The sequence below is a fragment of the Hippocampus zosterae genome, chromosome 9, assembly GCF_025434085.1.
Source record: "Hippocampus zosterae strain Florida chromosome 9, ASM2543408v3, whole genome shotgun sequence".
In the NCBI taxonomy this organism is placed as follows: domain Eukaryota; kingdom Metazoa; phylum Chordata; class Actinopteri; order Syngnathiformes; family Syngnathidae; genus Hippocampus; species Hippocampus zosterae.
The window spans coordinates 24,844,085-24,870,032 of NC_067459.1; the positions used below are offsets into that span (position 1 = coordinate 24,844,085).

At 52.7% G+C, this 25,948-nt stretch overlaps 6 protein-coding genes across 8 annotated transcripts in view; 1 reads left to right on the forward strand and 5 right to left on the reverse strand.

Moving 5' to 3' along the window:
- Positions 1-17,705, reverse strand: part of LOC127607517 (cytochrome b-c1 complex subunit 1, mitochondrial-like) — a 117,017-nt gene extending 99,312 nt beyond the window's left edge. Inside the window, exons 1-13 of one of the 2 annotated variants that reach the window (XM_052075906.1) lie at positions 17,544-17,705; positions 16,617-16,757; positions 16,433-16,519; positions 16,094-16,223; positions 15,581-15,779; positions 14,715-14,794; positions 14,520-14,635; positions 14,130-14,273; positions 13,174-13,334; positions 13,009-13,094; positions 12,840-12,928; positions 12,688-12,763; positions 12,526-12,603 (exon numbers count right to left, since the gene is read on the reverse strand). In XM_052075906.1, coding sequence (XP_051931866.1) covers positions 12,539-12,603; positions 12,688-12,763; positions 12,840-12,928; positions 13,009-13,094; positions 13,174-13,334; positions 14,130-14,273; positions 14,520-14,635; positions 14,715-14,794; positions 15,581-15,779; positions 16,094-16,223; positions 16,433-16,519; positions 16,617-16,757; positions 17,544-17,606 — 1,437 coding nt within the window. In that variant the 5' untranslated portion in view covers positions 17,607-17,705 and the 3' untranslated portion in view covers positions 12,526-12,538. Of the gene's footprint in view, positions 1-12,290; positions 12,604-12,687; positions 12,764-12,839; positions 12,929-13,008; positions 13,095-13,173; positions 13,335-14,129; positions 14,274-14,519; positions 14,636-14,714; positions 14,795-15,580; positions 15,780-16,093; positions 16,224-16,432; positions 16,520-16,616; positions 16,758-17,543 lie in introns of those variants that run through there. The other variant, XM_052075905.1, reaches the window with a different exon arrangement.
- On the reverse strand, positions 203-4,754 carry LOC127607520 (protein transport protein Sec61 subunit alpha-like 1). Its single transcript, XM_052075909.1, has 12 exons — positions 4,663-4,754; positions 3,840-3,907; positions 3,678-3,743; positions 3,503-3,581; positions 2,884-3,015; positions 2,679-2,788; positions 2,329-2,482; positions 2,085-2,245; positions 1,655-1,852; positions 1,392-1,583; positions 1,226-1,302; positions 203-1,153 (listed from the first exon to the last, which is right to left on the reverse strand). The coding sequence occupies exons 1-12, from the start codon at positions 4,667-4,669 to the stop codon at positions 967-969; spliced, it is 1,431 nt and encodes a 476-aa protein (XP_051931869.1). The 5' UTR covers positions 4,670-4,754; the 3' UTR covers positions 203-966.
- Positions 5,858-7,594, reverse strand: LOC127607525 (cell death activator CIDE-3-like). Its single transcript, XM_052075918.1, has 5 exons — positions 7,522-7,594; positions 7,299-7,452; positions 6,984-7,133; positions 6,476-6,666; positions 5,858-6,151 (listed from the first exon to the last, which is right to left on the reverse strand). The coding sequence occupies exons 1-5, from the start codon at positions 7,572-7,574 to the stop codon at positions 5,971-5,973; spliced, it is 729 nt and encodes a 242-aa protein (XP_051931878.1). The 5' UTR covers positions 7,575-7,594; the 3' UTR covers positions 5,858-5,970.
- LOC127607530 (urocortin-3-like) lies at positions 10,048-11,111 on the reverse strand. Of its 2 annotated transcripts, none has more exons than XM_052075922.1 (2): positions 11,009-11,111; positions 10,048-10,552 (listed from the first exon to the last, which is right to left on the reverse strand). In XM_052075922.1, exon 2 carries the CDS (start codon positions 10,540-10,542, stop codon positions 10,069-10,071), a length of 474 nt encoding a protein of 157 aa, XP_051931882.1. In that variant the 5' UTR covers positions 10,543-10,552; positions 11,009-11,111; the 3' UTR covers positions 10,048-10,068. The 2 variants fall into 2 exon arrangements, with proteins under 2 accessions (XP_051931882.1, XP_051931881.1); XM_052075921.1 differs by lacking the exon at positions 11,009-11,111 and adding an exon at positions 10,706-10,804.
- A 418-nt stretch (positions 17,706-18,123) lies between the features above and the next one.
- Positions 18,124-21,158, forward strand: LOC127607524 (abasic site processing protein HMCES-like). Its single transcript, XM_052075917.1, has 6 exons — positions 18,124-18,714; positions 18,863-19,006; positions 20,018-20,183; positions 20,310-20,454; positions 20,526-20,718; positions 20,962-21,158. The coding sequence occupies exons 1-6, from the start codon at positions 18,526-18,528 to the stop codon at positions 21,145-21,147; spliced, it is 1,023 nt and encodes a 340-aa protein (XP_051931877.1). The 5' UTR covers positions 18,124-18,525; the 3' UTR covers positions 21,148-21,158.
- A 71-nt stretch (positions 21,159-21,229) lies between these two features.
- On the reverse strand, positions 21,230-25,394 carry LOC127607526 (ras-related protein rab7). Its single transcript, XM_052075919.1, has 6 exons — positions 25,013-25,394; positions 23,166-23,228; positions 22,900-23,026; positions 22,607-22,825; positions 22,396-22,524; positions 21,230-22,326 (listed from the first exon to the last, which is right to left on the reverse strand). The coding sequence occupies exons 2-6, from the start codon at positions 23,216-23,218 to the stop codon at positions 22,231-22,233; spliced, it is 624 nt and encodes a 207-aa protein (XP_051931879.1). The 5' UTR covers positions 23,219-23,228; positions 25,013-25,394; the 3' UTR covers positions 21,230-22,230.
- Positions 25,395-25,948: the final 554 nt, after the last annotated feature.

A 25,948-nucleotide genomic window follows, 5' to 3' on the forward strand; every position in this document is an offset into this window, starting at 1 on the left:
ACCAACGGCTTTTTCATGGACACCCCCGCCTTAATGCCGACGCACATCCCGCGCGTGTTCTGACAGCGCGGTTCCCTCGTAAAAGAGTGCGGGTACTCGACTGGCCCCAGGTTCCGAGCGGAATAAAACTGCCACTTTTAGAGTCGATCGAAAGGAAGATATGCTGTCAAGAAAACTTTCAATGAAGGCAAAACATTTCCAATTGTTGGAAAAAAAAACTTTTAATAACAGTTATGCCTGTTACATAATAGTAAAAACCAAAATGAACCCCCGCTTTGCATCCATATCAAACCGACCGTCTTTACTGACCCACCGTGCAGTTTTGTGCAGTGATTCAGTCCGGGAATGAAAGAGCAAGACAGTTCAGACGATCAACTTTACTTTACCAGCCAGAGGTTTGGACAAACGTACTCTTGTCCTACCTTTAGAAGAGAGGACCAGAGTGAATTGAGAATACAAACGTCAAGGGGTAAATGTGAGCAACGTGCCCAGATAACAGAAAGAAGACAATTTTGTTCATACTCGTCACATCTCGCTCACAACTCCCCCATCAAATGACTGACATGGCTTTCCTTGAGACATGACTAATGCCTGGAATTCATGTTTTGTCATCGTGTTCTTTGTGGAAAAAATGCCCAAGGTGAGTCTAAGACAGCACAGCACACGCGCGCGCACACACACGCATTGAGGGATTCTTCCGCTGATGAAAACAGTCGGTGGGCCAGTGAAACCCTCCGTGATGGTAAAAGGCGTAAAAGAAATGGACTGGCGACAATACCAAGTTCAAAGCAGGGAGAAAACAAAACGGCTCTCTTGACAATGCCTGAGAGACAAAAGGTGTCAAATAATTAATCCCCGATTGCAAAATGAACTGATAGTGCAAACTCCCCCCCCCCCCAAAAAAAAGACGGAACGCACAAGAGTGACACGGTATGGAGGTGCTGCACATGGTCGACGTGGCATTTTCTAGAAAAGCAGCGCGCCCATGCTCCCCACTTCGCTCTGCTCTTTCACAAAGATCTCAAAGTACTGGTAGATGATGGTCACAGCCAAGAGGATTCCCGTGCCGGAGCCGATGGCGCCCAGGAAGTCGGCCATGACGGAGAGGCCTCCTATACAAAGGCCCCCAAAGGCAGCAGCGGTGGGGATGTATCTGCAAACGGGGAAAGGAAACTTCAACCGATGCCGTTCGGTTCAGGAGAAAGATCTGTTTCGGGATCCGGACCTGTTCAGCTCGTGCACCATGGAGGTCTCTCGGTGTCCTCTCATCACCATCTGCTGCTCTTTCAGCTGCTTCGCCACCTGACGCCCGCCCGACAAACGAGAGCGAACGTGAAAGCCAGCCCTGGGTCAAAGGTCAAGTCCCGCCCGCGCACGCCGGCAAGACGCACATCTTTGGCAGAGGATCCAGAGACTTCGATCCAGGTCTTGGAGAAGAAGGCGCAGGAGCCGAGCATGAAGACAATGTAGATGACGGCGTGGACCGGGTCGTCCAGCACGGAACCGAAGGACTCCGGAGGCGACAGGTAGTAGCACAGGCCGCCGACCGGGTAGGCTCGAGCCGGCCCGCCGGTCGACGTGTCCTGACAAGAGAAGCCAATTGGAGGCGGGGCAAGGGGGTGCTTCAAGACGTTGGCCCCGGCCCCCCACTTACAGACCACGTTCCCAGGAGGTTCACCAGGAAGTTGCCACTGAAGCGCGTCGACAGCATTTGGGAGATGACGTAGAGGTTGGAGACCAAGGCCGACTGCAGGATGATGGGGATGTTGGAGGTGTAGAACAGTTTGATGGGGTAGGTGTTGTATTGGCCGCGGTAACGGGCCGACTTGATGGGGAGGTCCACCCGGAAGCCCTGAGACGGAGGTTCAGCAGGCACACATTACACCCGCCCAACGGCAGAACTTGACGAGAGGGTTCCGAAGAAACTCCATCTTCAGCCTCTAAAGCGCAATACTGGCTTTCAACTGGGTCGTATTCCCACCCCCCCCCACCCCCACCCCCGACAGCGTGCGTGCGGGGCAAACCTCTTTGACAAAAAGATTCGAGCGGAGCGAAGACCGACGGCATTACGGGTGCGCGCTTACCTGGAAGTATATGACCACCGCAAACACAAAGACCGTGGCGATGAGGTTCATGAGGTTGGGCAGGTTTTGCCGGTAGAAGGCTTCTCGCAAGGCGCGCACCTTGTCCGTGCGAGTGGCCAACAGATGGAAGAGCGCGATGATGGCACCCTCAAACTCGGTACCTGCGCAAAGCGGAGGAGGAGGAGGGGTGGAGTTGCGCCCCGGCGCTGGCATTTCAACCTCCGTGCGGGAGCGGCGGCCAGACCTCGCCCGGTGTTGACGGTGGTGGGGCTGAAAGCCTTCCAGACGATGGTCTCGCAAATGTTGGTGGCGATGAAAAGAGAGATGCCGGAGCCCAGGCCGTAGCCTTTCTGGAGCAGCTCGTCCAGCAGCAGAACGATCAGACCTGCGACGAAGAGCTGAACAAACCCAGACGCTTTCAGCAAACGCCGACCGCTCGCACTCTGTCGGCAGCCTTCGCGTCTCAACAAGTCAATACGGAGCAAACTTGGTTGGGGATTGTTGTCGTTATTTTTTTTTTAACTCGCACTTTCTCCAAGCAGCAGCCCCAACTGACGTAACGTTCAAGCAGTGGCGGGTGCGACTCCGTTTCACCTGGATGATGATGAGTAAGCAGATTCCAGCACCCATCTCTGAAGGGTCCCCATACATGCCAGTCATGACGTACACGATGGCCTGCCCGATGGTGATGATCATGCCAAACACTGCCACAACGCAGAGGATTATTGCTCACGACAAATTGACCGGCAGCAAAAACTAGCTCTTTGGAGGTGCGAGGGGGTGGGGGGGGGTCACGTACATTTCTGGGCACCATTGAAGAGAGCGCGGTCCTTGGGAGTGTCGCCCACCTCAATGATCTTGGCGCCGGCAAGGAGCTGCATGATGAGGCCTGAGGTGACGATGGGCGAGATACCCAGCTCCATCAGAGTACCTGAAGACGCAAACACAGTCAGCATGCTAAGAGCCGCGGGACACGCGCTCAGCCCCGACGCAGACGGCCTTCGACACCACCGCGCCTGATAGTGAGACCGTCACAACCGAGAACAAGCAAACAAGTCGGCGCTCTCGAATGTGTGACCCAGTTCGTCTTTTTGTATCGCGCTTGCTCTCATTCGGGTCGTGGTGAATCTATGCTAGCTGATTTGGGAGGGAGAGACGGCGCATAACATGGATTGGTTGCCAAGCAATTGCCGGGACCCACTTTGATAAACAAGTAAGTACACACACACACACACACACACACACACACATGCACGTACACACGCACATAATGGCACCATGGGACAATCTGGCGACTCCAATGGACCTCAAAAGCTTTTGAAAACGTTTGGGGCACGGGAGGAAGCCGTAGAACTCGGAGAAAACACTCGCTGTGCCGCCCAATGGCAAAAATCTAAGCACATATTTCGTGCAAGCACCTCTGTTGGAAGCCAGAATGACTCGCATCCAGTAGAAGGGATCTGCCGAATCCGACGACATGATGCCAAAGAGAGGAATCTAATTTGAAGAAAGAATCAACGTTAACCTGCCACGTCCAACACAAAGAGCCTCAAAAGACACATTTACACATCACAGAGCCCTCAAGAAACTAACCTGGCAGCACACCAGGAAGATGAAGAGCGTGATGGCTGTCCATAGTACTTTTTCTCGAAACTGAATCTGTGAGGTACATTTTAAAAATAGCAAAAAAATGATCCGCGATACTCCTGATCGTAAGCGATGAGCAAACGCGCTACATATCGACGACCGACTTACCTTTCTTTCTGGTTTCTGAATTTCTGGTAAGACCGCACAGAACGGCTTGATGACCTCCAAAAATTTAACTGCAAAAGAATAACAACGCGGTATGTTTTAAACAATCACAGCGAAATCCGTATTCGCTCCGTTTCGTTCCAGCGAGACCTGCCGTGCATGCTACGTCATCACTCAGCCAGCGGTTGCCACACAAACCAAACGTGGGCGTCTGTTTAGCTAGCAGATGCTACGGGAGTTGCGTTGTTCCCTTTTTTATTGCTGCCGGAATAAGAAACCGTGATTCAAAACACGGGTTCAACAAAAATCAACAGCGTATCGTTGGCGAGACCCGATCATCTTCCTGCCAACTCCCACCGAAACAGACTTTGACAGCCATTGAATGTTCTCATCACATCACTTTCAGGTGGCTCGTAGACAAATGGGTTTTTTAAAGAAAAAGGCGAGAAAATGATCTCCTATTAAATACAATCTGGACGTTGCCAAGCCTTTAGCGTGTGGCTAGCTAGCATCCAATCACAAACAGAATGCGCAAATGACTTAAAAGCAGCAAACTCTGGCGTCGGATAATGGCGGTGATGTTCGGAATGGCTCCGGATCGTGACGCGACGTTTCACTTCTTCAACACCTTAACGTAGATCTGAGTAAAAACTTGACCATTCGCTCTGGCGTAAGCTAGCTCGACTTGCTACCTCCAGAGCCTTGGTTAGCCAATTAGCATGCCGTCCATCCGCTTCACGTTTTCAAAAAAAAGAACAACCACAGCCAATCGTCCATGCCGAACAGCCGTCAACATTTGGGTGGAATTGCAAGAATCCGCACGTACTTCCCATGGTATCCTTGGGCCGACTCCGCCGACTGAATGTTACCAGTTGTTGTGTTGCTTAGAGTCAGTGTGGCTCCATCCAGCAGCTCGTTGAGAAAAGAGCGAGCGAGAGAGACACGTCACCACACCAGCCGCTAAAACACACGTCACTTCTTTGGCTGGGACGCGGACGACTAGCGTGTATGTCGGAGAAGGGGGCGGGGGGGGGTGGCGCCTGGATCACATTATACAGACTGACAAATTGCATCTTCGGCCATTCGTGCATCTGAAACGTACAAACGAGCGATTTGTTACATTTTGCGGATTTGAAATCGGGTTTGCGACGAGGATGTCGCCGCGTCTTAAGAGGGCGCACTACACAAGCATGCGCTCAAAACACATCCCGAGTGGTGCGCGAAGAAGACTCTTGCTGATAAACGCCGCGCAACCTACTTCCGCATCGGGCAAAACGTGTTAAAAGTCATCGTAGGGATTTTAAACGTCTCCAGTGACAGTGAACATGCGTCCATTTTCGGATCCGCTTTATCCTCAAGGGTCGGGCGAGAGCCCCTCCTAGCCGGCGTCACCGGGCCGCCCTGAATGTGAAAAAAATAAAATCTTACTTCGCAAACACACCAGTTCACCCACGAGGGCATACTTCTTGGCTCATAAACCAGGTTTCCCACCCAGAAATCTCGCCATCGGTTATATTTGACATTCACGGTCCAAATTGCAATTCGTGAAATACATTTTTTTCTGACGGTATAAACCGAACGTCCAGCACAGAGCACAAATCCTTCGTGATCACCTTTCATGCTTGCTCCCCTTGATAAGAACGAAGTAGATTGTAACGAGTTGAGACTTCGATCTTGACTTTCCACATCAATTCGCCAACAAACCGTGCGCCCAGAACCCGAATAGCATTTACCTGGTGAATTTGACGCCCGATTTGAACAGAGTCGTGAAAAAGAACGGCATCCAACAGACAGGCGGCAATGACTTTATCGCGCCACTAGATGGCGGCATACCACCAGTGGAGTTGAAAGCCCGCTTCCTCGTTTGTCAAAGTCTCGTAGATTTGAGTCTTTCAGACTAAATGTTTCGTACTTTATAACCAGCTACGTTTAATCAGATACACTTCACTTTCCACCCACTCGATGGCAGTCTGCACTTTGCCATACAGAAGCTTGACACGTGAAGAAAAGGGGGGCAAGGATGACTAAAAATACTCAGCTTTATTTGTTCATCTCCAGCGCATTACATTCAACATCCAAGAAGAGCATGCGGTTTCAGCAGCAAAGGTTAACATCAACTCTGTCGTACAGTCCGTCAGTAGGTTGCCCGACGCAGCAGAAAGCTCTGCAGCCGACCCATCGGGCTCTCGCGATGCAGCGGCAGTCCCTCCTCGGGGCTGTCCTCCTCCTCCAGGAGCTGCTCCATGTACCAGGAGGAGCCCAGCAGGATGTGGCCGGTGGCCTGCATGGAGAGGGCGGTCCATCGCAAAGCCTCCCTGAAAGCACCGCACAAACACATTATTCCCACCGGCGGAAGCGCTCGATTCGACGCACTGATGTCATCCTCTCCCCAAAAGGTCTATGCGAGAGTGGAGCACCAGCAACTCTTTGGAGATGACAAAATTCATCTCAGAAAAAAAAAAAAAAATCTAGCCCCTTCCACATCGGGTGGAAGAGGAATGCGTGGGACGATTTTTGACCCACACGCAGGCTCTCGCTCATCATGCATTTCCCGCGCTCATCATTCGTGCTGCGGAAGCATTGCAAGAGGTCGGCGGAGAAAAAAAAGGAGCCGTTGCAGCAGAACGTCGGACACTCACTTCAACATCTTTTTGGCCTCGGAACAGCGCACTTCGTAGGACAGCGAGTAGACGCCGTACAGTGTCGCCTTGACATTCAAGCAGCCGATGAAATCACTGGGGTGGCTTTTGTACAGGTCAAAGGTCAGCTTGGCCACATCCATCCGGCGCTGTGGCCTGCGATTGCTGAGCTCGTCTCTGGAGGGGGCGCTCTGGAGAAACGCAGGCAGGTCAAAAGGCTCGCGGAAATTTGCTGTCGCTTTTGCAAAGGCCAGACCGCCAAAACGGATTTGGGAGACGCTCGTGGGGGCTGCCGCACACCACGTGATGCTTCTGTATCCGACTAGGATATGACCGTTGCCCCCCGCCCCCCCCCCCCCCCAAAAAAGCGTCGAGGCACACAGATAGCAAGGAATCAGACTGGTCTTTCTCCCAACATTTTACGGACAGATGTCAGCTCTGCTTCCAAACATCAAGCGATGGACAGGTCTGATCTGATCTGCAGCACCCCCTAGTGGGCAATATGTACCTGAGGCGGGGTCCACTTCTGCCCTTCCTCCAGCACCATGAGGACAGTGTTGTCAGGCAGTGTCGTGAAGAACTCCTCCGTGTCCACACCTGTGCCGTCTTCCTCCAGGACCACGCCGCTGGCACACGGCACGTTTAACGAGTCGCCGACCTACACGGGGGCACAAATGGACCCATTCATCGGGAACCGCGTCTGCAGCCCATCGAGTCAGGAAGCGGATCCGTTACGACGTTTTTGCTTTCAGCGGAGGCACGTCCAGCGTTGAATTAAAGGAGTGTCGGGCCACCCGATTCGAGGTCTTCCCTCCGCTCGCACCTTGTTAATCAGGTCTTCCAACGCATCCGCCATGACGCCCTTCTTCAAACTGCGGTCGGCATTCGTCACTCGGAATGGTTTTGGCCGAGACGCTCGCCTTGACAGAAGCTGCTGGGTCACGGATGCGCTGGCTGACATGCTGGCAGTCACGCACCTGATGGAGGGGAGAGGGGGAGGGGAGGGTGGTGATGGTGCCTTTTCCTCTCGGGGCGCCTCATCTTACTTGGAGAAGGATGACAGGGTCAAGAGGTCAAGAGACTTGCGAGCATAATCCATCACTGGAGCGACAACTCCACAACCTGTTGAGTGGACAAACACGGCGCTTCAAAGTTGGCTCACGTTGAAAATAAAAGAAGAAATGCACACCGTTCACTCGTCATGCAAACATGTCAGGAAAAAGTAAGGAGACTTACGGGCAAAAAAAAGCTGCAACGGCTCTTCCCAACGACTGCTCCAAAATAATCCTTGCGATGGTCGCCGCAATCTTCCCGTGCCAAGTTGAGCCTCAGCGAAAATGCGCACTCTCCCTTCTCCAGACGACTGAATCACCGTGGCGACAGCTGGCAAGTGAACCTTGTACAGTGAAGCAAGTCAAATGCCATTGCGCAAAAGTATATGCCCCGCCCACTCCCCCTTCAAAGTCCTGGAGTGACACCAAGTCAAAGTGGATAAAAGTTCAGCAAAATTTCCTCTCTGTTGGAATGCATCGTCAGAAAACTTGACAAAAACACATCAAGCAAAGACAAAACAACTGCAGACATTTGTTTCAAAAGAAAAAAAAATTTGGCGCATGAGATGACATTTTGACTTGACGGGAGACGATCCATAAAAATGATCATGTGGCTGAATTTCAAATCCCTTTTTTGTGCCGTTGGCTCTTGTGTTAAAAAGTGAGAAATAGTTTATTTCGTCAAAGCCACCCTCCCCATCAAAAAAAAACGGCTTCACATCAGCTCAAAACCAGCAACTGAACAGGCAATTTTTAGAGACATTACGGTATTACGGTAACATTAATTACAGTACCATACATATATGTAAAAAGATGTTGACATTTTGTTTCTTGGTAGCCAGTAATGTTTTTGTCTCACCCCCCCCCCCCCCCCTTCCTTTTACCTTTTGCTCTTTTGGGTAGGATGCTAACTAAGCTAAAAGCTATGATGGCCAGTCCCTCCCACCCCCTCCAGCCCGCCCTGACAGCACTTGGTAGCTCCTTCAGCCAGCGCTGCAAGAAGGAGAAATACCGACGCTCGTTCCTACCGACTGCTGTCAGACTGATGAATAAAAACAATAATAATAATAATTAAATGATGTGAAGGAAAATTGTAAATAGTACTGCGATTTATCCATTTTGTGTTCATATTGCATTTAATTGAAATATGTTTTTTCTTTCTTCTTTCTACATACATTCTTGCTGCTGGAGGCTGTAAATTTCCCCAGTGTGGGACGAATAAAGGATATCTTACTTAAATTAAATTAAAACCAACCATGTGGTGTACACACACACACACACAAAAAAAACTAAACACTTGGGCTCAGTGATCTTAAGTCCGATATAATCAGAAAGTCTTACTTGGGCTAAGAGTAACCAAATGATTTGGAGGATCCATCATTTGCAAAATGTCAAGCGTTTACTGAAATACTTGATCGGCAGCAAGCAACAAGATTTTTTTAACACTATCAGAAGCGCGTTCACAGCTTACATGCGAAATGCGACAAACGAGACGAGCACTGCGGGACTGTTGCTTGAACGTATTCGAAAACCTTAAAACCGAAAATATTAAAAGACACTAGAGCGATCCAGGAATTATGTGTATTAAGAAGGAAAACAAAGTCAGACTTACGTGTCAGTTGGATCCTCGCCCGAGTTGCCGATGCGCGCGTGGCTCTTCGTTGAACACACCTGGCCCGCGTTTCTGAGTGATTGCGGTGCGTCGCTGTCACTTGCGGTTATAACCGGAAGTCGTTAATTGATTTCGCATTATCGTGATTTGCTCGGTGCGTCTTCGGGTATTGACACAAGCCGCCGTGTGAATAGCAAACGACTAATTGAGCGTGAACTAATAATAAGAAATGAGATTTGAGGTTCGTGATTTGCGCCGTTTGCTGCTCACGAGATGGGGGGGGGGGGGGGGTTCCGGATCCTCTCCAAGTCGTCTTCGGGCAGTGGGCCCGATCCGCCCTTTTGAACCGGTCGCCGACCAATCGCAGGCCGCACAGAGCCACCCGACATTCGTTCGCACTCTCAATCGCACAATTTCGAGCACTGGTGTCAAAGTCGAGGCCCGCGGGCCAAATCTGGGCCACCACATCATTTTAGGCGGCCCGCAAAAAGCAAATCAACTTTTCAACAAATGCTTGCTGGAATTTCAAATTGTCATATGTAATTCATAAGAACAACGTTTGAACAAGCCATTATTCTTGACTTCTGATTTCACATCTAGTTATCCGCCAATGTGTTGCGTAGGTGATTCAACATGTATATGGTATCTCCCACTCGCACGATTTCTATTTGACGCCTCGCCGGCGCAGAGGAAAATGAATACGACTTGAGCAAAAACAAACAGAACCATCATGTTTAATTCCACAGGTTTCGTTTGAATTTGTGGCATGCAAAAAAAAAAACACAAGGAAGAGAGTTTGAGGAGATGGACGTGGAACGATATGGACGAGACGGCGGCGCGCCTCTGTCCTCATCTACAGGTGCGCGCACGGGTTTCGCCGGTGATACGAGGAGAAAAGAAGACCCGACCTGGGTCAAGTCGTATCCGAGCTACTCACGCTGTCGGTGATGCAACGCCTTGAATGTTTGTTCTCCATCTGCCGCTTTCCTGCCTCCCCCCACCGCGTGCCGGCATGCTCGATTCTCCTTCCTCTTGCCGATGCGCGCCATCAGTTGCGCATTGGCCGCCGCTTTGGTCCTCAGGTCCTGGTTCTTGGCCAGGTCTATGAGGACGCTGAGGATACTGGTGGGCACATCGAGAGACAGTGCGAAGCGGGACGCCGGCTGGGCTCTCTTCGGCACCCGCCGCACAAGCGCGCGGTCCCCAGGGGGCGGGCGCCAATTCGACACGCCGCCGCGGTTCGTGACGACCGCGGCGAGCGCGCTTCTCCTCGCGTCCTTCTCCAAGTCGGCGAGAGCGGCACCCGTCCTCGGAGTCGGGACCCCGCGAGCCAGCGGCGAGGTGGGGCACAGGCACAGGCACAGGAACAGGGACAGGCGCAAGCGCAAGCGCGCCGTCTTCATGCTGGCGGGTCTGTTGATGCAAATTCAAGGCAAGGCAACACAAGTCAATCCTCATTTTGAGGATAGTTTGAGTTAGGCAAAAAAAATAAAATAAAAACTCCTGCACAAGCTTATGACAATTACAACAGGTCACAAGACATGAAAAATGATGAGCACAACTCACTCGGTGTCGCGACGGCGGATTGTCGGTGACTTGGAGAAACAAAAACAAGGCACCTCAACTTCCAGCGCTGGAAAGAATCTGGTTAGTTGACTAACCAACACCCCCACCCCCCACGCCCCCGCCCCTAATCTAATTTCCTCCACTGTCATTGCGATGGCTTTCTCCCGTCTAAAAATAACACGATGGCACTCATTTGGACGGTCGGCATAAAGAAGAAAAGCGCCGTTCTGCGAAACCGCGCACGTGCGCAAACGAGTTGCGCAAGAGCGACACAGCGAACGGGATTAAACTGAGAAGACTGACCACAGAAATGAGGATCATCTTTTGCGTGCGTGGCCTCCAACATCCCTCGGGTCGTCCGCATTCACGTTCGGCGTTTCTCGCGCTGATGAGCGAGCGCTGCGTGTCGCTCCAATACGGAACCAGAGCGACTGACGACTCACGGGTCCCAAATACCGTGAGGACATTTTAGCGATTTCATGAGGTTGACAGCAGCAGACGCTGAACGCAGTTGTCGCTTCTTTTTTGTCGCTGCGGTGTGTTATTGTCTTTCGTAACTCATCTAAGAGGACTTACGGACTTTGTGAATTGAACTCCTCTTGTCGAGGTTCACCGTTTCCTGTTGTGTAACATTCCAGCGGTCGGATGATCACGCATTTCAGGCGCGCAGTCGGCGGCGGAGCGGCAAGAAGATAAAATGACACGGGATGCGCGGGGGGGGGGGGGGGGATGTCGGGCCGAGAACCGGAAGTACCTCCGATGCATCTCATCACCGGAGTGCTCCTCATCTCGCTAATGACTTGGAGTTCATAAACACAAAGACGACGGTTGGGCCCTCGGGGCTCTTGCGGCAAGAGGAGACATCGCGGATGCAGATCAACAAATGCATCTCGCACAGATGTCGGCCCTCCTCCGAAAAAAAAAGGTTCACGATTCGTACGAGTGGGTCGCGCGGCTGTCACTGACACGGCGCGGAGAAGATTAGGCCACGATTCAAAGCGCATCATCCGGGCAGCCAGTTTGGTCACGCGGATCTTCTCGATCTCTGAGATTTTTCCACTGTAAAATGGGTTGCCTCGGTCCCATCAAGTTTGGGAAACACTCAAAGAAGATGAGGGGCGGCCCGGTAGTCCAGTGGTTAGCACGTGGGCTTCACAGTGCAGAGGTACCGGGTTCGATTCCAGCTCCGGCCTCCCTGTGTGGAGTTTGCATGTTCTCCCCGGGCTTGCGTGGGTTTTCTCCGGGTGCTCCGGTTTCCTCCCACATTCCAAAAACATGCGTGGCAGGCTGATTGAACACTCTAAATTGTCCCTGGGTGTGATTGTGAGTGCGAATGGTTGTTTGTCTCTGTGTGCCCTGCGATTGGCTGGCAACCGATTCAGGGTGTCCCCCGCCTACTGCCAGGAGACAGCTGGGATAGGCTCCAGCACCCCCCGCGACCCTAGTGATGATCAAGCGGTTAGGAAGATGGATGAATTAATGAATGAAAGAAGATGAGGTAACGTATCGTCCGTTTACCATTCCGGCTCGTCCACATTCGGTTGCGGCCAATCACGACACACACACGACGACCAAAGCGAAAGACTCATTGTTTGACATTTTTATTTTCATCAGAATGAGAGCTTCCGTTATGTACAATAGAAGACAGAAAGGTTAAATAGACTCTTGCTCCAGCCGGGTTGGATTTCGGGCGCAGGGAGTCCCGATTTCAGTAGATGACTTCAAGACCCCTCAAAGTAGTTAGCCGCCACCCTCGCCGGCATGACAAGAGCGGGCGATCGCGAGGGCGCGGGCGGATGGACAACGGTCTGGCGTGCTCGGACGGGAGGCGGCTCAAAACCTCAGCCAGTACATGGCGCTGCGCATTCTGTTGTAGTCGGGCAGCTGCTCAACGGGGCCTGGAGGAGCCGTGCGGGCAAAAAAAGTCAACGCACCTTCGCCGGCCATCCGTTTAGAAAGGGCAGTCGAAAAGGGGGACTCACCGACGGCCGCCACGGCGGGACACTTGTCGTAGATGTACTTGGAGCAGACGTCGCGCACCATCTTGGGGGTCACGGCCTGAAAAAGATGCAGGCCAAGCGCGGTGGGCACAACGGGGCGGCATTTGCCCGGCAAAGGCGTCGGAGAAACTCACGTCGATGCGAGCGTCCCACTCGGCCAGGGGGATGCGCCGGCCGTAGTTGAGAACGTGCCTGCCGATGTCGTCGCAAATGGGCGTGGTTCCTGTCGCAAAACCAAACGCAGACTCGTGATTGCGACAAATTCGCTCCGGCGTCGCGGGGAAAGACGGACGCGTTCCGTACCGTCCAGCTGTCCCACCATGGCGGCCTTCAGAGCATTCTTGCCTCTGGCCACATCGCTCTCGGTGACGGTGGTGCACAGATTCATCCTGCGCGAGGCACAAGGCGTTGGGCAATGGGTCAAAATGAAACGCGCGGTCGAGGCGACCGAGTGCCCCCGCTTCTCACCAGGCGTTCTGGGACCAGTGCATCATGTCGTCAATGTGGTGCCTGTCGGTAACAAAGTAAATGCCCAGCAGGCCCGTGTCACTGTAGGACGAGTGAAACGCCTGGAAGCTGTGACACAGGTTCTCCTCCACCGCCAGGCGGGCCAGACGGCTGCTCATGTTCTGCAAGTGAAGAAGAAGGAGTGGACGTGGCCAGATTTTGCCTGACAAGTTTCCTTTCCGGGGGCGGCCCGCTAGTCCAGTGGTTAGCACGTGGGCTTCACAGTGCAGAGGTACCGGGTTCGATTCCAGCTCCGGCCTCCCTGTGTGGAGTTTGCATGTTCTCCCCGGGCCTGCGTGGGTTTTCTCCGGGTGCTCCGGTTTCCTCCCACATTCCAAAAACATGCGTGGCAGGCTGATTGAACACTCTAAATTGTCCAGAGGTGTGAATGTGAGCGTGGATGGTTGTTCGTCTATGTGTGCCCTGTGATTGGCTGGCAACCAATTCAGGGTGTCCCCCGCCTGCTGCCCGAAGACAGCTGGGATAGGCTCCAGCACCCCCCGCGACCCTAGTGAGGATCAAGCGGCTCGGAAGATGAATGAATGAATGAAAGTTTCCTTTCCCAAAAATAAATACATCAATTCAGCCGCTGGGGGGCGCCAAAGTAGAGAAATTGCAGCCAGCAACATGTTTTTCGCTAGCCGTTTTCATGCTACAGCCTTTTGAAATGGTGCCATCAAAATGGAGGACTTGATTGAAAAAGGAAGGGAAGCCCCCCCCCCCAAACACTCTTACAAGGGTTCCTGTCATGTCGCTTGCTATTCTGGTTTTTTTTTTTGGTTGCTTTATTTTTGGGGGGGTTGCAAACAATTTCACTGCAGGCGGTCCAGCGGCAAGCTTTGAGAGCGCCACTCAACAAACGCGGGCAAAGCTTCAACCACGTTTTCAGAGAGAGAGAGAGTACACGGGCGACGAACCTTGCCGCCGCCGCAGGTGAGGTCGTAGCTTCCGATGATGGCGTTGGCCACCATGAGAGGCACCGTGTCCGGGCTGGCAGCACCGGCCCCCTCCACGGCGATGGCGACGTGCGCCAGGGGCAGAGCGTCGTCACGCATGCGGATCTGGGGAGAAGCGTCGCACGGGCATTTTGTCAAACTGGTTCTGACATCCATTTTCAACAGCGCTCGTCCTGAACAGGGTCGCGGGGGGTTTGCCAGAGCCTCTCCCCGATGGTTCGGGGCGGAAGGCAGGCTAGACCCCGAACTGCTCGCCAGTCAGCGGCGGGGCACCGACCGCGTTTTCCTGCCGGTTTTGCCAGTTTGCCAAACGGCGTCAAGTATCCTCGCAAAACTAGCACGGCAGCTCACCTCGCTTCCGGTGAATCTGCAGGGCGGCAACACCGGAACGGCGTCTCCCTCATAGTCGAAGGACACGCCGCCGAAGTGAGAGCGGGCCAAAGCGAGCAGCTCCTGGTGGCTCACACCTGCATATTCAGCACATCACATGAAAGGGGCGCATCGTTCCCAGATTAGCCTGCCTACGGTGGCGGGAAGAGGGCCAACCTCCGGCTGCAGCCAGAACCATGCGGGGAGCCTTGTAATGGCTGTCCATGTATTCCACCAGATCCTGGCGGCTGATGGTTCTGAGAAAATTTCAAAGGACGCTTCTGAGAAACTTTACGGTGCAAACAAGCAAAAGCAAAGACGGCGGTATGATTTCAGTTGGGAGTGCCCCCCCCATCCATCCATCCATCCATCATCTACCGCTTATCCGGGGCCGGGTCGCGGGGGCAACAGCTTTAGCAGGGAAGCCCAGACTTCCCTCTCCCTAGCTACTTCTTCCAGCTCTCCCCGGGGGATCCCGAGACGTTCCCAGGCCAGCTGGGTGACATAGTCTCTCCAGCGTGTCCTGGGTCTTCCTCGGGGTCTCCTCCCGGTGGGACATGACCGGAACACCTCACTGGGGAGGCGCTCAGGAGGGATCCGAATCAGATGCCCAAGCCACCTCATCTGGCTCCTCTCGATGTGGAGGAGAAGCGGCTCGACTCTGAGCCCCTCCCGGATGACTGAGCTTCTCACCTTATCTCTAAGGGAGAGCCCGGACACCCTGCGGAGAAAACTCATTTCGGCCGCTTGTATCCGGGATCTCGTTCTTTCGGTCACGACCCATAGCTCATAACCATAGGTGAGGGTTGGGACGTAGATGGACCGGTAAATTGAGAGCTTCGCCTTTTGGCTCAGCTCCTTCTTCACCACGACAGACCGATACAACGTCCGCATCACAGCAGACGCTGCACCGATCCGCCTGTCGATCTCCCGCTCCCTCCTACCCCCACTCGTGAACAAGACCCCAAGATACTTGAACTCCTCCACTTGGGGTAAGATCTCCTCCCCGACCCGGAGGGGGCACTCCACCCTTTTTTTTTTACCTTGCGGTGTTGGAGGGTCCCAGTACACTGTGGCCCAGCGCGGTACCCTGGAAAGCGGTGGCGTGCAGCAGGTCCAGACAAACTTCCTGCAGGTTGCTTTCCACTTCCTCCAGTTCGCGTAGGACCAGACCTCGCTGCTGCTCAATCTCCGCCTCGCTCAGAGAGCAGTTCTGCACCACCTCCGACAGCAGCTCGACGGCTGAGGACGCACAAGTACAAGGGGTGCACCCCATTGCTTTGGTGATTTTTTTTTTTTTACTTTGTGCTGCAAACCAGAAAGCGAGCCAAATAATTATAAGAAGCTGATTTGAAATGCGGGAGTCCAGCCACAATCGCTATATTTTGAAATATGGACAGTGGAACGGACCGGGAGCGGAAGAATACCGGAAGCTACCACGAAGAACGCATATTCGTATTCCAAGGAGATTGGTAGCTCGCGCTTCAGGCTCGCGTTCTGCTTTGGAGGTTCTGCGCTACGGCAGCGCATGCGAGAAAGCTATGGAATTTTGCTACCTTGAGGCAGGTCTTTGGCCAAGGTCTTCATGTAGTATGCGGTGTGTTCCCGGGATGTGTAAGCACTCAAGTGAGCACCCAGAGAGTCCACCCGCTGCTCCAAGGCCGACTGGGGGTGCTTCTTGGTTCCCTAGAGAGCAAGGACAAAAGGTGCCTGCTTTCAGCCGCGGTGAATTTTTCACTCGCTACAGGGGGATCGTGTGCCGTTTCCGCAATGGCGGTGTAACACCCGCTGTGCTGCCCGAACTCATTCTTTGTGCGAGGCTCTGAACCTCAAAGAATGGCAAATCCGGGACCCTCTGGAAGGGCATCTGAAATGGTGCATCAAGCCGCGACTACCTTGAAAGCCATGTGCTCCAGGAAAAATCCTGTCCCGTTGGTCTTCTCACTTTCATAGCGGCTGCCGGCACTGATCCACAGTCCAACCTGAAACGAAGATCCACGTAGATATGGAGAAAGTGCGTGCCCATCACGAGCACAACGGCATCCACTCTTGCTGTGATTCCAATGATGGAGTCCTTACAGTGCATGTCGCGTGTACCGTCTCTTCCGATGCGACCCTCAACCCGTTATCCAGGACGCTGAGACGCGTTTCAGGGGCTCCTAGCAGGCTTTGGGCATAACTGACTGAGGCCTGTCCACGCCGCAGAGACAAGAGGAGGGGCTGGAAGGGTCACATACGATTCTTATCAAGAACACATCCATTGCCATTCAGAAATGTATGGGTGGGTACGGCGTCTGACGTGATCGGGTGAAGGTTCCAAAAATACCAATAAATCCATCCAATGTAAGGATTATCTTACAAGAGAGCAGGCCGCATTTACTTAGGCAAAACCTGACACATGAGATCTTCTCTACATATGTAGCATTTTCCTGTGGCTTCATGTTCTCGGCGCTGTGGGCGTCAGCGTTGCGTGAACCTGAACGTATATTAAGCATGAACTTGTCATGACGGGATCGACAATAAAACCTCGATCTGAAACAAAATACATAATCCAAGGTCACAATACGGACCTTCCGTTACTATGGCGACCGGCCAATAACTCGTCATGGGACACGTCGATTGCCGATGGAAGCGCGCCATTCAATTCTTTGGTCAAAGTCACCGTACTTGCTCGCTCGCTCCTATTTCAGAAGCTAAGCCATGCTAGGAGGGCAAACTGGAACGTCGCAATTTCGGCAAGCGTCAACGACGAGAAAATTCTTATTCAGAAAATAAGAGAATGAATTCACTCACGCGACCTTCAACCCTCAACGAAATTATCGCCGGGAAAAGCCGGCGTCGCTATTCGTCACTTGACCTTGCTGTCAATCCAAGCCAGCCGATGCTAAAATGCTAACAGAAGTGACCGCTTGCGCAAAGATGCGCAAGTCTTCTTCGAGTACTTGTGAGTTCGCTTGAAGCGACTTCAGGCTTCTTCTTTGATGAGCTACGCGAAGGCAGACTTACACTGCGGGTTTGGGCGAGTACACGACCCACGGTGCTCCCGACTCGGCACACAGAAGCCGCCATTTCTCATTCCAGGTTAGAGAAGGGGGAGAAGAAGAAAACAACAGCTTCCGCTGTCCTCGCTCATTGGCTCTTCTTCGTTTGGTGGCTAAATTGTGTCATCCGCCTCAGGACTCTCTACCGCCGTTACGTGTACACAATGTGCTATTGAAGGTAAAAGAGCAATTAAACCACGACAAAATGAATCCGACCACGTTTTCGTAAATACAGCTTTTATTAATAATGGTGTGAGTTCAAAAATTACTTTAATGGTGAATTTACAGATATCGTTTTTTTTGCGGGATTACATTTTGTGTAGGTCCGATTGGGAAGGAAACAAACTTGCTTTTGTGACGTCACCATATACAGACCAGAGATGCAATGCATACACCTAAATAAGACCAGTCTGCATATTGTGTGTGTGAGAGGGACTTCATACAAAGAATCTAAAGCGATGTTTCTCAAAACTATCCCATAGCCAACAGATCCTGATAAATACAACAAAATCTTTGAATTGACGATTCAAAATCCGAATGGAAGGTCGGAACACGTGGAAAAACGTCAAAACCATGGACCAAAACCCGGCCCCGAAAAGCCCGCGATGCCGCCATCTTGACTAAAAACCTTGGAGGCGTTTCGCCGTGACGTCATCGTGTGTTGTTTGGACTTGTCTCCAGTCGCCCGCTGGCTGGGTCACTAGTTCGAAACGCGCACTTCTCACGGCAAGCTGCGAGACGCGGACTTACATACGCAGTCCTGACGTAGCCCAGATAGAACAGGGCTAAGAATCACTTTCTCGAACGACGAATTGACGGTGGAGTTGAGTTTACGTGACATGCTAATTTGCGCCGAGGCGCGAGCACGCAAACGAGATCTGTTCGCTTAGTGTTACTGAGTGTTTTCGCGAATTGGCCTCAACAGAATCCCGCGACTTGCCGGCGAAATGTGCGGAAGGACTGCGTGCACTCTGGCCCCGGATGAGGTGAGCCGAGCCTGCTCGTACAGAAACCGGCGCGGGCTGCGGAGGCAGCCCGACTGGAGGGCGGGAGACGCGGACAAATACCGACCGTCCTACAACAAGAGCCCGCAGTCCACGAGCCCCGTGATGCTCTCCCGCAGGCACTTGGACGAGGTAACCCGGTCCACATCTGGATCAGGAATACCAAAAGAAACTTGATTCCTAACTCGAGGAACATTTTGGGAGAGAACAGCAAGTTGTGCAAAATGTAGGTCCCGAAACACGGAACAGTTTGACATGATGTTTGTGTGTGTGTGTATAGAATGCACCAGTGGACGAGTGTGTTTTGGCTTCCATGCGTTGGGGCCTGGTCCCTTCCTGGTTTAAGGAGACGGACCCGAGCAAGATGCAGTTCAGCACCAGCAACTGTCGCAGTGAGAACATCCTGCAGAAAAAGACTTACAGGGTATTCATTCATTCATTCATCTTCCGTACCGCTTGATCCTCACTAGGGTCGCGGGGGGTGCTGGAGCCTATCCCAGCTGTCTCCGGGCAGTAGGCGGGGGACACCCTGAATTGGTTGCCAGCCAATCGCAGGGCACACAGAAACGAACAACCATTCGCACTCACACCTCGGGACAATTTAGAGTGTTCAATCAGCCTGCCATGCATATTTTTGGAATGTGGGAGGAAACCGGAGCACCCGGAGAAAACCCACGCAGGCCCGGGGAGAACATGCAAACTCCACACAGGGAGGTCAGAGCTGGAATCGAACCCGGTACCTCTGCACTGTGAAGCCCACGTGCTAACCACTGGACTACCGGGCCGCCACTTACAGGGTACTTTGTGGCAAATGATGATCTGACATTTCAAAGAGACATACTGTACATCACCCTGGACTGGTCACTAGTCCGTCGTCGGGGTTAATCTCGACAACCATTCACACGTTCATTCACACCTACAAGCAATTTGACGCACGCCATCACCTCAACGGCATGTAGCCATCACACAGCCATTTGTTTCAGAAGATGCAACCGACTAGAAATACAGCATATCCAGTACAGTACGCAGTATATGTGTTTTACAAGGGTGCTTCGCCAAATTTATCATTTCCCATGAACTTGTGGATAAAATCGTGAAGCTCGTGGTCAAAAGGTATTCCGTTTCGCAGTACATTGAATTGAGTTGGGAGTTGTGGCGTCCAAGTAGTATTTCTGGAGTCACCTGTGTGTTTCTTGACTCGTCCTGGTAGCAGGACAGTGTGAACTTAGCGGGTAATTATTTTTTGGTTACTGCAAACAAACAAACAAAAAAAGTAGTTTTTACTCAACACGGTATTTCAGATCACCATAACGATGATGGTGATCTGAAAATGCGTCCATATCGCCCGGTCCGCCCTACCGACCAGGAACTTCAGAGAGCAACAAGCCTTTCAAAACTCTTCATTTCCATACGACGGCTTTGCTTTCTCGCCAAGGAGCCTCTGCTGAAAGGACAACGCTGCGTCATCCTTGCTGATGGCTTCTACGAATGGAGGAGGCAGGCGAAAGAAAAGCAGCCGTTTTTCATCTACTTCCCTCAGGCCCGCAGCTGCCATGCGGAGAAACGAGATCCCGTCGATGAGTCGGCTCAGGCGAGTCAAGCTTTCGTGCCCGGCGGCTTCACCATATTGCAGAATCTGCCGCGGATTTCAAAGCGCTCTGTGGAACCGACACTCTTTCTCCGGAGAAATGAACATTTGCTGCGTTCCGGTTCGCAGGCGGGACAACCGTCCGATGAGTGGACAGGCTGGCGGTTGTTGACCATTGCGGGACTATTTGAGCGCTGGACAGCTCCATCTGGTGGAGAGCCCCTCTATAGCTACAGCGTCATCACTGTCAACGCTTCCGCCAGTCTCCAAGGCATCCACGACAGGTGAGGAGAGCAACAACGGCACCTTTGCAACCTCGCTTTGCCTCGCGGCCGACGCCGTGGTCCCCTTTCAGGATGCCGGCCGTCTTGGCCGGAGAAGAGGAAGTGAGGAGATGGCTGGATTTTGGCGAGGTGAAATCTGAGGATGCTCTGAAACTGCTCCAGTCAGAAGACAAATTGACGTATCATCCCGTCTCATCGCTCGTCAACAATTCTCGTAACGACTCTCCTGAATGCCTTCAGCCTGTGGACCCGAACCAGAAAAAGGTATTGCGTTGCATGTCCGACTTTGAGGGGGGGGGGGGGGGGTCAGCTTCAGTTGAGGAGTCGTTAGCGAGTCTGGGGCTCCCCGGTGCGAAATTGTCCGTCGGTATGAAAGGTCGCGTGTTTGGGGCAAGCGGTCAAGAGCGCACGCGCCACCTAGTGGCCAGTCGGCTCAGCGCCAACGAGGATGACGAATCGAGCGGTGCTCCTCAAGACAAAACGGCGGCATGTATTCCCCCCCCACAGGAGGCCGAACTGAGCGCCAGCGGCAAGATGATGCGGAGCTGGCTGGCGAGCGGCTCTACCAAGAGGAAGGAGCCGGAGGCTGGCGACGCTCAGCGGACCGACGCAGACAAAAAAGACACCCCCCGCATGTCGACGGGACTGCGGCGATGGCTGCAAGGGCCCAATAAAAAAACAAAAACCCAGTAAGGACAACGTTTGCTGATCTCCGTTTCAGCTTTCTCGCCGTCACGGTGGTTTCACGTTCCGATGTAACTTCATAAATAAACGCTTTGCTGAATTGGAGGATTTTATTCGCCTTATTCCTTGAAAGACATTTTGAAACATCGCTCGGCCTTTATCGTACTTCGAATACAATGACGAATGCCGCGACATCCGCCGTCCCACATTTGCTTTCAACAGCGTAAGCTCTCTCGGAATCCAGAAGGCATTTCCGTCTGACTGCTGAAAAGGAAATGTCGAGCGCACGAAGGTGTGGAGGTTTGCCTGCCTGTACTTCCCCACAAAACGATTCTTTGAAAGGGTCGTCGATGGAGAGTCATCGTTGGACTTCCTCTCCAATACTGTCAAGTGGGAGTGACGTGTCGTCTTGATTTATTTCACCAGGAAGGGAGAACTGTCCAAGAGAAAGTCCAAAGAGGAACGGCGCTAACTCGCCAGCCAGTTTCATGTCGCTCTCGGGGGGGGGGGGGGGCGCTTTGGGCAATGACTTCAACCGGAACAACCTGCGCGCTCGAGTGGCGGGACTTGCGATTGATTGGTCTTCGTTTTCATCAATAGGCAACAGATGACGGCAGTTGTCACATCAGTGATCGGCCGACCTCCAATCTCGTTGCGGCGACAAATGACACGAAGACGACCACCGCCACCGCCGCGGAGGAAATGACGCCAATCCACCGACACGATGAAACACAAAAAAGCGTGTGGGATGTTTGAGTTCAATGTAAAACAAGCGATTGCGAGAGCAGCGATATTCAATCCGACTGAAAACGTCTGTTGCCATTTTAAGCTCGGGGGGGGTGTGGGGGGGGGGCATCTGACAAGAATAAGCATACGATGCGGAAGGAGTTCTTTGGGCTAGGAGACCGATACTTGATAGAAAAGGGGGTGGTTCCTGCGCACGAGGAGGAGGCTGCTCGGTACTCTGTGAGTGGGATGATGGGGGGGGGGGGGCATAAGGGGTCGACGCGGCGGGTCATGGGAAGGGAGGCTATTTTGACAAGGCAAGGACGGCCGCCGGGAGGGCCGTCGTGATACAGGTCCGGGCGGTCCTCAGCAGCTGCAGGTCTCCGCCGAAGGCTTGGCTCGCTCGTTCCTGTCCAGCTTAATGGGCTCCGGGAACTCGTTGTACAACTCCACTTCGGTCTCCTGGTTCGGGAAGACGGGCAGATGGGTCGCGAGCCTGCGCCGGCAGCGGCAACACCGGCGGCGCCTTACCTGTTTGAGAGCGTTGCGCGCAATGGTCTGGAAGGCCTGCTCCACATTGATGGCCTCCTTGGCGCTGGTTTCAAAATAAGGGATGTTGTTCTTGCTCTGACACCAAGCCTGCGCCCGCTTGGTGGTCACCTGAACGTACACGGCAGCAACGCGGAATATTGGCTCCAAACTTCCAAAGAAAGTCCAAGCGCAAGCCCGACGGGAAGCGCACCTGTCTGTTCTCCAAGTCGATCTTGTTGCCGAGCACCACAAAGGGGAAATTCTCCGGGTCTCGGGGGCTGGCTTGGATCAGGAACTCGTCCCTCCAGCTGTCGAGGGTCTTGAAGGTGTTGGGGGCCGTCACGTCGAACACCAGAACGCAGCAGTCGGCTCCGCGGTAAAACGCCACGCCTAAAGACTGGAACCTCTCCTGACCCGCCGTGTCCCAAATCTGAAACGCAATCCAAAGCAAGTGAAACGGACCGAGCGGCGACGTGACTCTCACAAATCGGCGCCGACGCTCACCTGCATCGTGACCAGTCTGTCATCCACCATGACTTCTTTCGTCAAGAAGTCTGCACCTATCGTGGCCTTGTACTGGTTGCTGAACTTCTTATTCACGTACTGGTTCATCAACGAGGTCTTCCCGACTCTAGAAGGCAACCGAGCGCAGGGCACGAAGCCCATTTGAAGGTCAGAGACCGGCTTCATTTGGCGCTTGCGGCAGTGACGCGTCACACGCCCGGTGCGGCGGAGGCCACTTGAGCGCTTCGAGGGCGACGACCACTCACCCGGAGTCTCCGAGGATGATGACCTTGAGGAGGACTTTCTTCCGTGAAGTCATTGCGCCTCAGCTGGAAGCACATGAGGAAAACGTGAGCCTGGGAACCCCCCCGAAGTGGACGCAGCGCTCCAAACAATCGTTGCGGATCCGTACGACACCACGGGAAATGTACATATTGACAGAAACGGGAAACTGGGCGCGGGTAAGAAGAGCCTCAACGTGCAATTCGCAACGTGCTGGACATGGAGCAAAAAAACTCAGACAATAAATTCAGAACAAAGACAGTAGAAAGCACCCCCCCCCCAAAAAAAAACTGTAAAATTATACATCAAGTCTCACAGGGGGTCAAAAGCCAAAGACTAAAAAACAGCTGGCGGCCCGGTAGTCCAGTGGTTAGCACGTCGGCTTCACAGTGCAGAGGTACCGGGTTCGATTCCAGCTCCGGCCTCCCTGTGTGGAGTTTGCATGTTCTCCCCGGGCCTGCGTGGGTTTTCTCCGGGTGCTCCGGTTTCCTCCCACATTCCAAAAACATGCATGGCAGGCTGATTGGACGCTCTAAATTGTCCCTAGGTGTGAGTGGGAGTGCGAATGGTTGTTCGTCTCTGTGTGCCCTGCGATTGGCTGGCAACCGATTCAGGGTGTCCCCCGCCTACTGCCCGAAGACAGCTGGGATAGGCTCCAGCACCCCCCCGCGACCCTAGTGAGGATCAAGTGGCTCGGAAGATGAATGAATGAAAAAAAAAGTATGTAAGGTTTACGAGGAAGCGACCCCCCACCCCCTCTCAAGTGTATTGATCAATGGCAAGTCGACTTTGTCAGTTCCACTCAGTTCAACGTTGTTCAAAGACGACTGAAAATGAACACACACCAGTCACATGACAGCGTGACGACCGGAAACGGTGTTAATCATTTCACATTCTTGCGATACGAGAGGGGAAAAAAAGGATGACTGCGTCTTTTTCGTTCGACATAAATGAATCACTTGACTATTGTATTTAAATGAGGCGAACTGGGGGAGGGGCCGCGAGCATTGCAATGCAATGGCGGCATGAACATGCTAAATCAGACGAGTGTCATGATTTACAGATGTAGCAGAATTGGGTCCTAATAAACAAAATTGTCTTGAGCGATTGTTGATCGCTTTATTCGTGCCGAATGTCCCATTTTAACACTACGGTGCAGTGTCGGCTGGACCGATCGAAGTCCAAACTTTGTTATGACTTGACCGGACGAAGGTTATACTTTTCATGACCCCCCCCCCCCCCCCACCAACCCCAATCAGTACATCCTTTTGCTTATTTCGAGAAAAAACAATGCACATTGAGAGACCGCAATGCTTGTGAAGGGTGCCCAATTGTTCGGGCAGCGGCGCTCCTAATCTGCACCCCATGACACATTGTCAGGGACGGATCACATGGTTGCTCAACACACGGCTAACGGAATCATGACTCGGCAAGTGACATCTGGCTGGGGAAAAAAAAAGGGCCCCGATCACCACCATCGGTGCAAAACAAAACCAACAAACACAAAGTCAACCAGTGGTACGCACCACAGGCGGGTACTCGATTGCTCAGAATGCACCGTCATCATTTTACGGGAACTTGTGAAAACGCTCCGAGATATCAGAACAAAACCAAAACCCAAGCCAACAAAGGGGTATGGAACATCTCGAAAGGTCAATACAAAGGCATGTTTTGGATGCCTAGTTGTTTGTTTTGGTAAAGAATGGCCAGCAGCTCAATTGATCGGGCTAACGTTTAGCTGCACAACGGGTGATTGTGGAGCACGATTTGCAAACAGCCTCGTCTTCAAATATTGGCGAAACCGGCGCGCGGAAAATGTCACAAGAAATACCTGTGAGCCGATCCTGTGGCAAAACTATCAAGAGTGGACTTTTCCCTCAACCTGGGTTCCTGGCGTAAGCTAACGCGCAGATAAGCGCCCCGAAATTTAAAAAAAAATGAAGAAAGAGGGCCGGTGGTTCCTTTTAAGTGTCCGTCGTCGCAAAAAATGTCCCTCTGAAGCCTCGACACCGCACGGACATTCGCTATTTATCCGTCGCGACTCAGTCGGCGACTGGAAGTGAGCGCCGTCAGCGGCAGCGAAATTGTCACTCGGCTCGTTGCTCCAAACGGGGTCTTCGTGTCGCCGTTGACGTTGGCTTTCGCCGTCTGTCAAGCTAATGTGCTAGCCGAGCACGTTAGCCTCGCCGTCCGCTTCCTCCAAAACAAGCCCCGTCGACGGCGGTGACGTCACACGGCGGCTACGCCTTGCTCAGCTGGCCCGGCCAGCGGGGAGGAACGTTCACCCACAATTTAGCCATCTTTTGCATTTGCATTTGGCTCCCTCTAAAATTAGAGGGCGTTTTCTGCCCCCCCCCTGTCCCCGATGGAGACAAAATATGCTTGTAGAAATGAGCGCCAAACATCTGGTCCCAACAAACACGATCGGAGTCGATATTTGATAGAATTTCGTTTTAAGTCAAGAGTTATCAGAATCAGAATCATCTTTATTGGCCAAGTATGTAGAACACAGAAGGAATTTGTCTCTAGTAATACACACTGCACGAGTATCATCACAAACAAGGACATGACAAATAAGTATGGAAGGACATTATGCCATTTCGTATCTCTCAACGTGCATTCAAACATTTTTAGCCCTCTACGGGTACTGTCGAACGAACATCATCCCTACGGGCATTCACCACGCCACGACATCAAAAGACATGTTCACATTCAAAACACATGACTGTATTCGTGCGCCAAATGACCTACATGATCCACTACTGAA

Bases quoted from the DNA above. Each gene is read 5' to 3' on its own strand.
- LOC127607520 (XM_052075909.1), bottom strand. The intron at 2,789-2,883 runs GTACGTGACCCC...GCGTTGTGGCAG, and splicing joins CTTCAATGGTGCCCAGAAAT to TGTTTGGCATGATCATCACC. The intron at 1,584-1,654 runs GTAAGTGGGGGG...TTCTCTTGTCAG, and splicing joins ACCTCCTGGGAACGTGGTCT to GACACGTCGACCGGCGGGCC.
- LOC127607525 (XM_052075918.1), bottom strand. From the start codon at position 7,574: ATGGATTATGCTCGCAAGTCTCTTGACCTCTTGACCCTGTCATCCTTC. The intron at 7,453-7,521 runs GTAAGATGAGGC...CCCCTCCATCAG, and splicing joins ACCCTGTCATCCTTCTCCAA to GTGCGTGACTGCCAGCATGT. The intron at 7,134-7,298 runs GTGCGAGCGGAG...GCCCCCGTGTAG, and splicing joins TGGAAGACCTGATTAACAAG to GTCGGCGACTCGTTAAACGT.
- LOC127607530 (XM_052075922.1), bottom strand. From the start codon at position 10,542: ATGAAGACGGCGCGCTTGCGCTTGCGCCTGTCCCTGTTCCTGTGCCTG.
- LOC127607524 (XM_052075917.1), top strand. From the start codon at position 18,526: ATGTGCGGAAGGACTGCGTGCACTCTGGCCCCGGATGAGGTGAGCCGA. The intron at 19,007-20,017 runs GTATTCATTCAT...TTTCTCGCCAAG, and splicing joins TGCAGAAAAAGACTTACAGG to GAGCCTCTGCTGAAAGGACA. The intron at 20,719-20,961 runs GTATTGCGTTGC...CCCCCCCCACAG, and splicing joins TGGACCCGAACCAGAAAAAG to GAGGCCGAACTGAGCGCCAG.
- LOC127607526 (XM_052075919.1), bottom strand. From the start codon at position 23,218: ATGACTTCACGGAAGAAAGTCCTCCTCAAGGTCATCATCCTCGGAGAC. The intron at 23,027-23,165 runs GTGAGTGGTCGT...GTTGCCTTCTAG, and splicing joins ATCATCCTCGGAGACTCCGG to AGTCGGGAAGACCTCGTTGA. The intron at 22,525-22,606 runs GTGCGCTTCCCG...GTGTACGTTCAG, and splicing joins TCGACTTGGAGAACAGACAG to GTGACCACCAAGCGGGCGCA.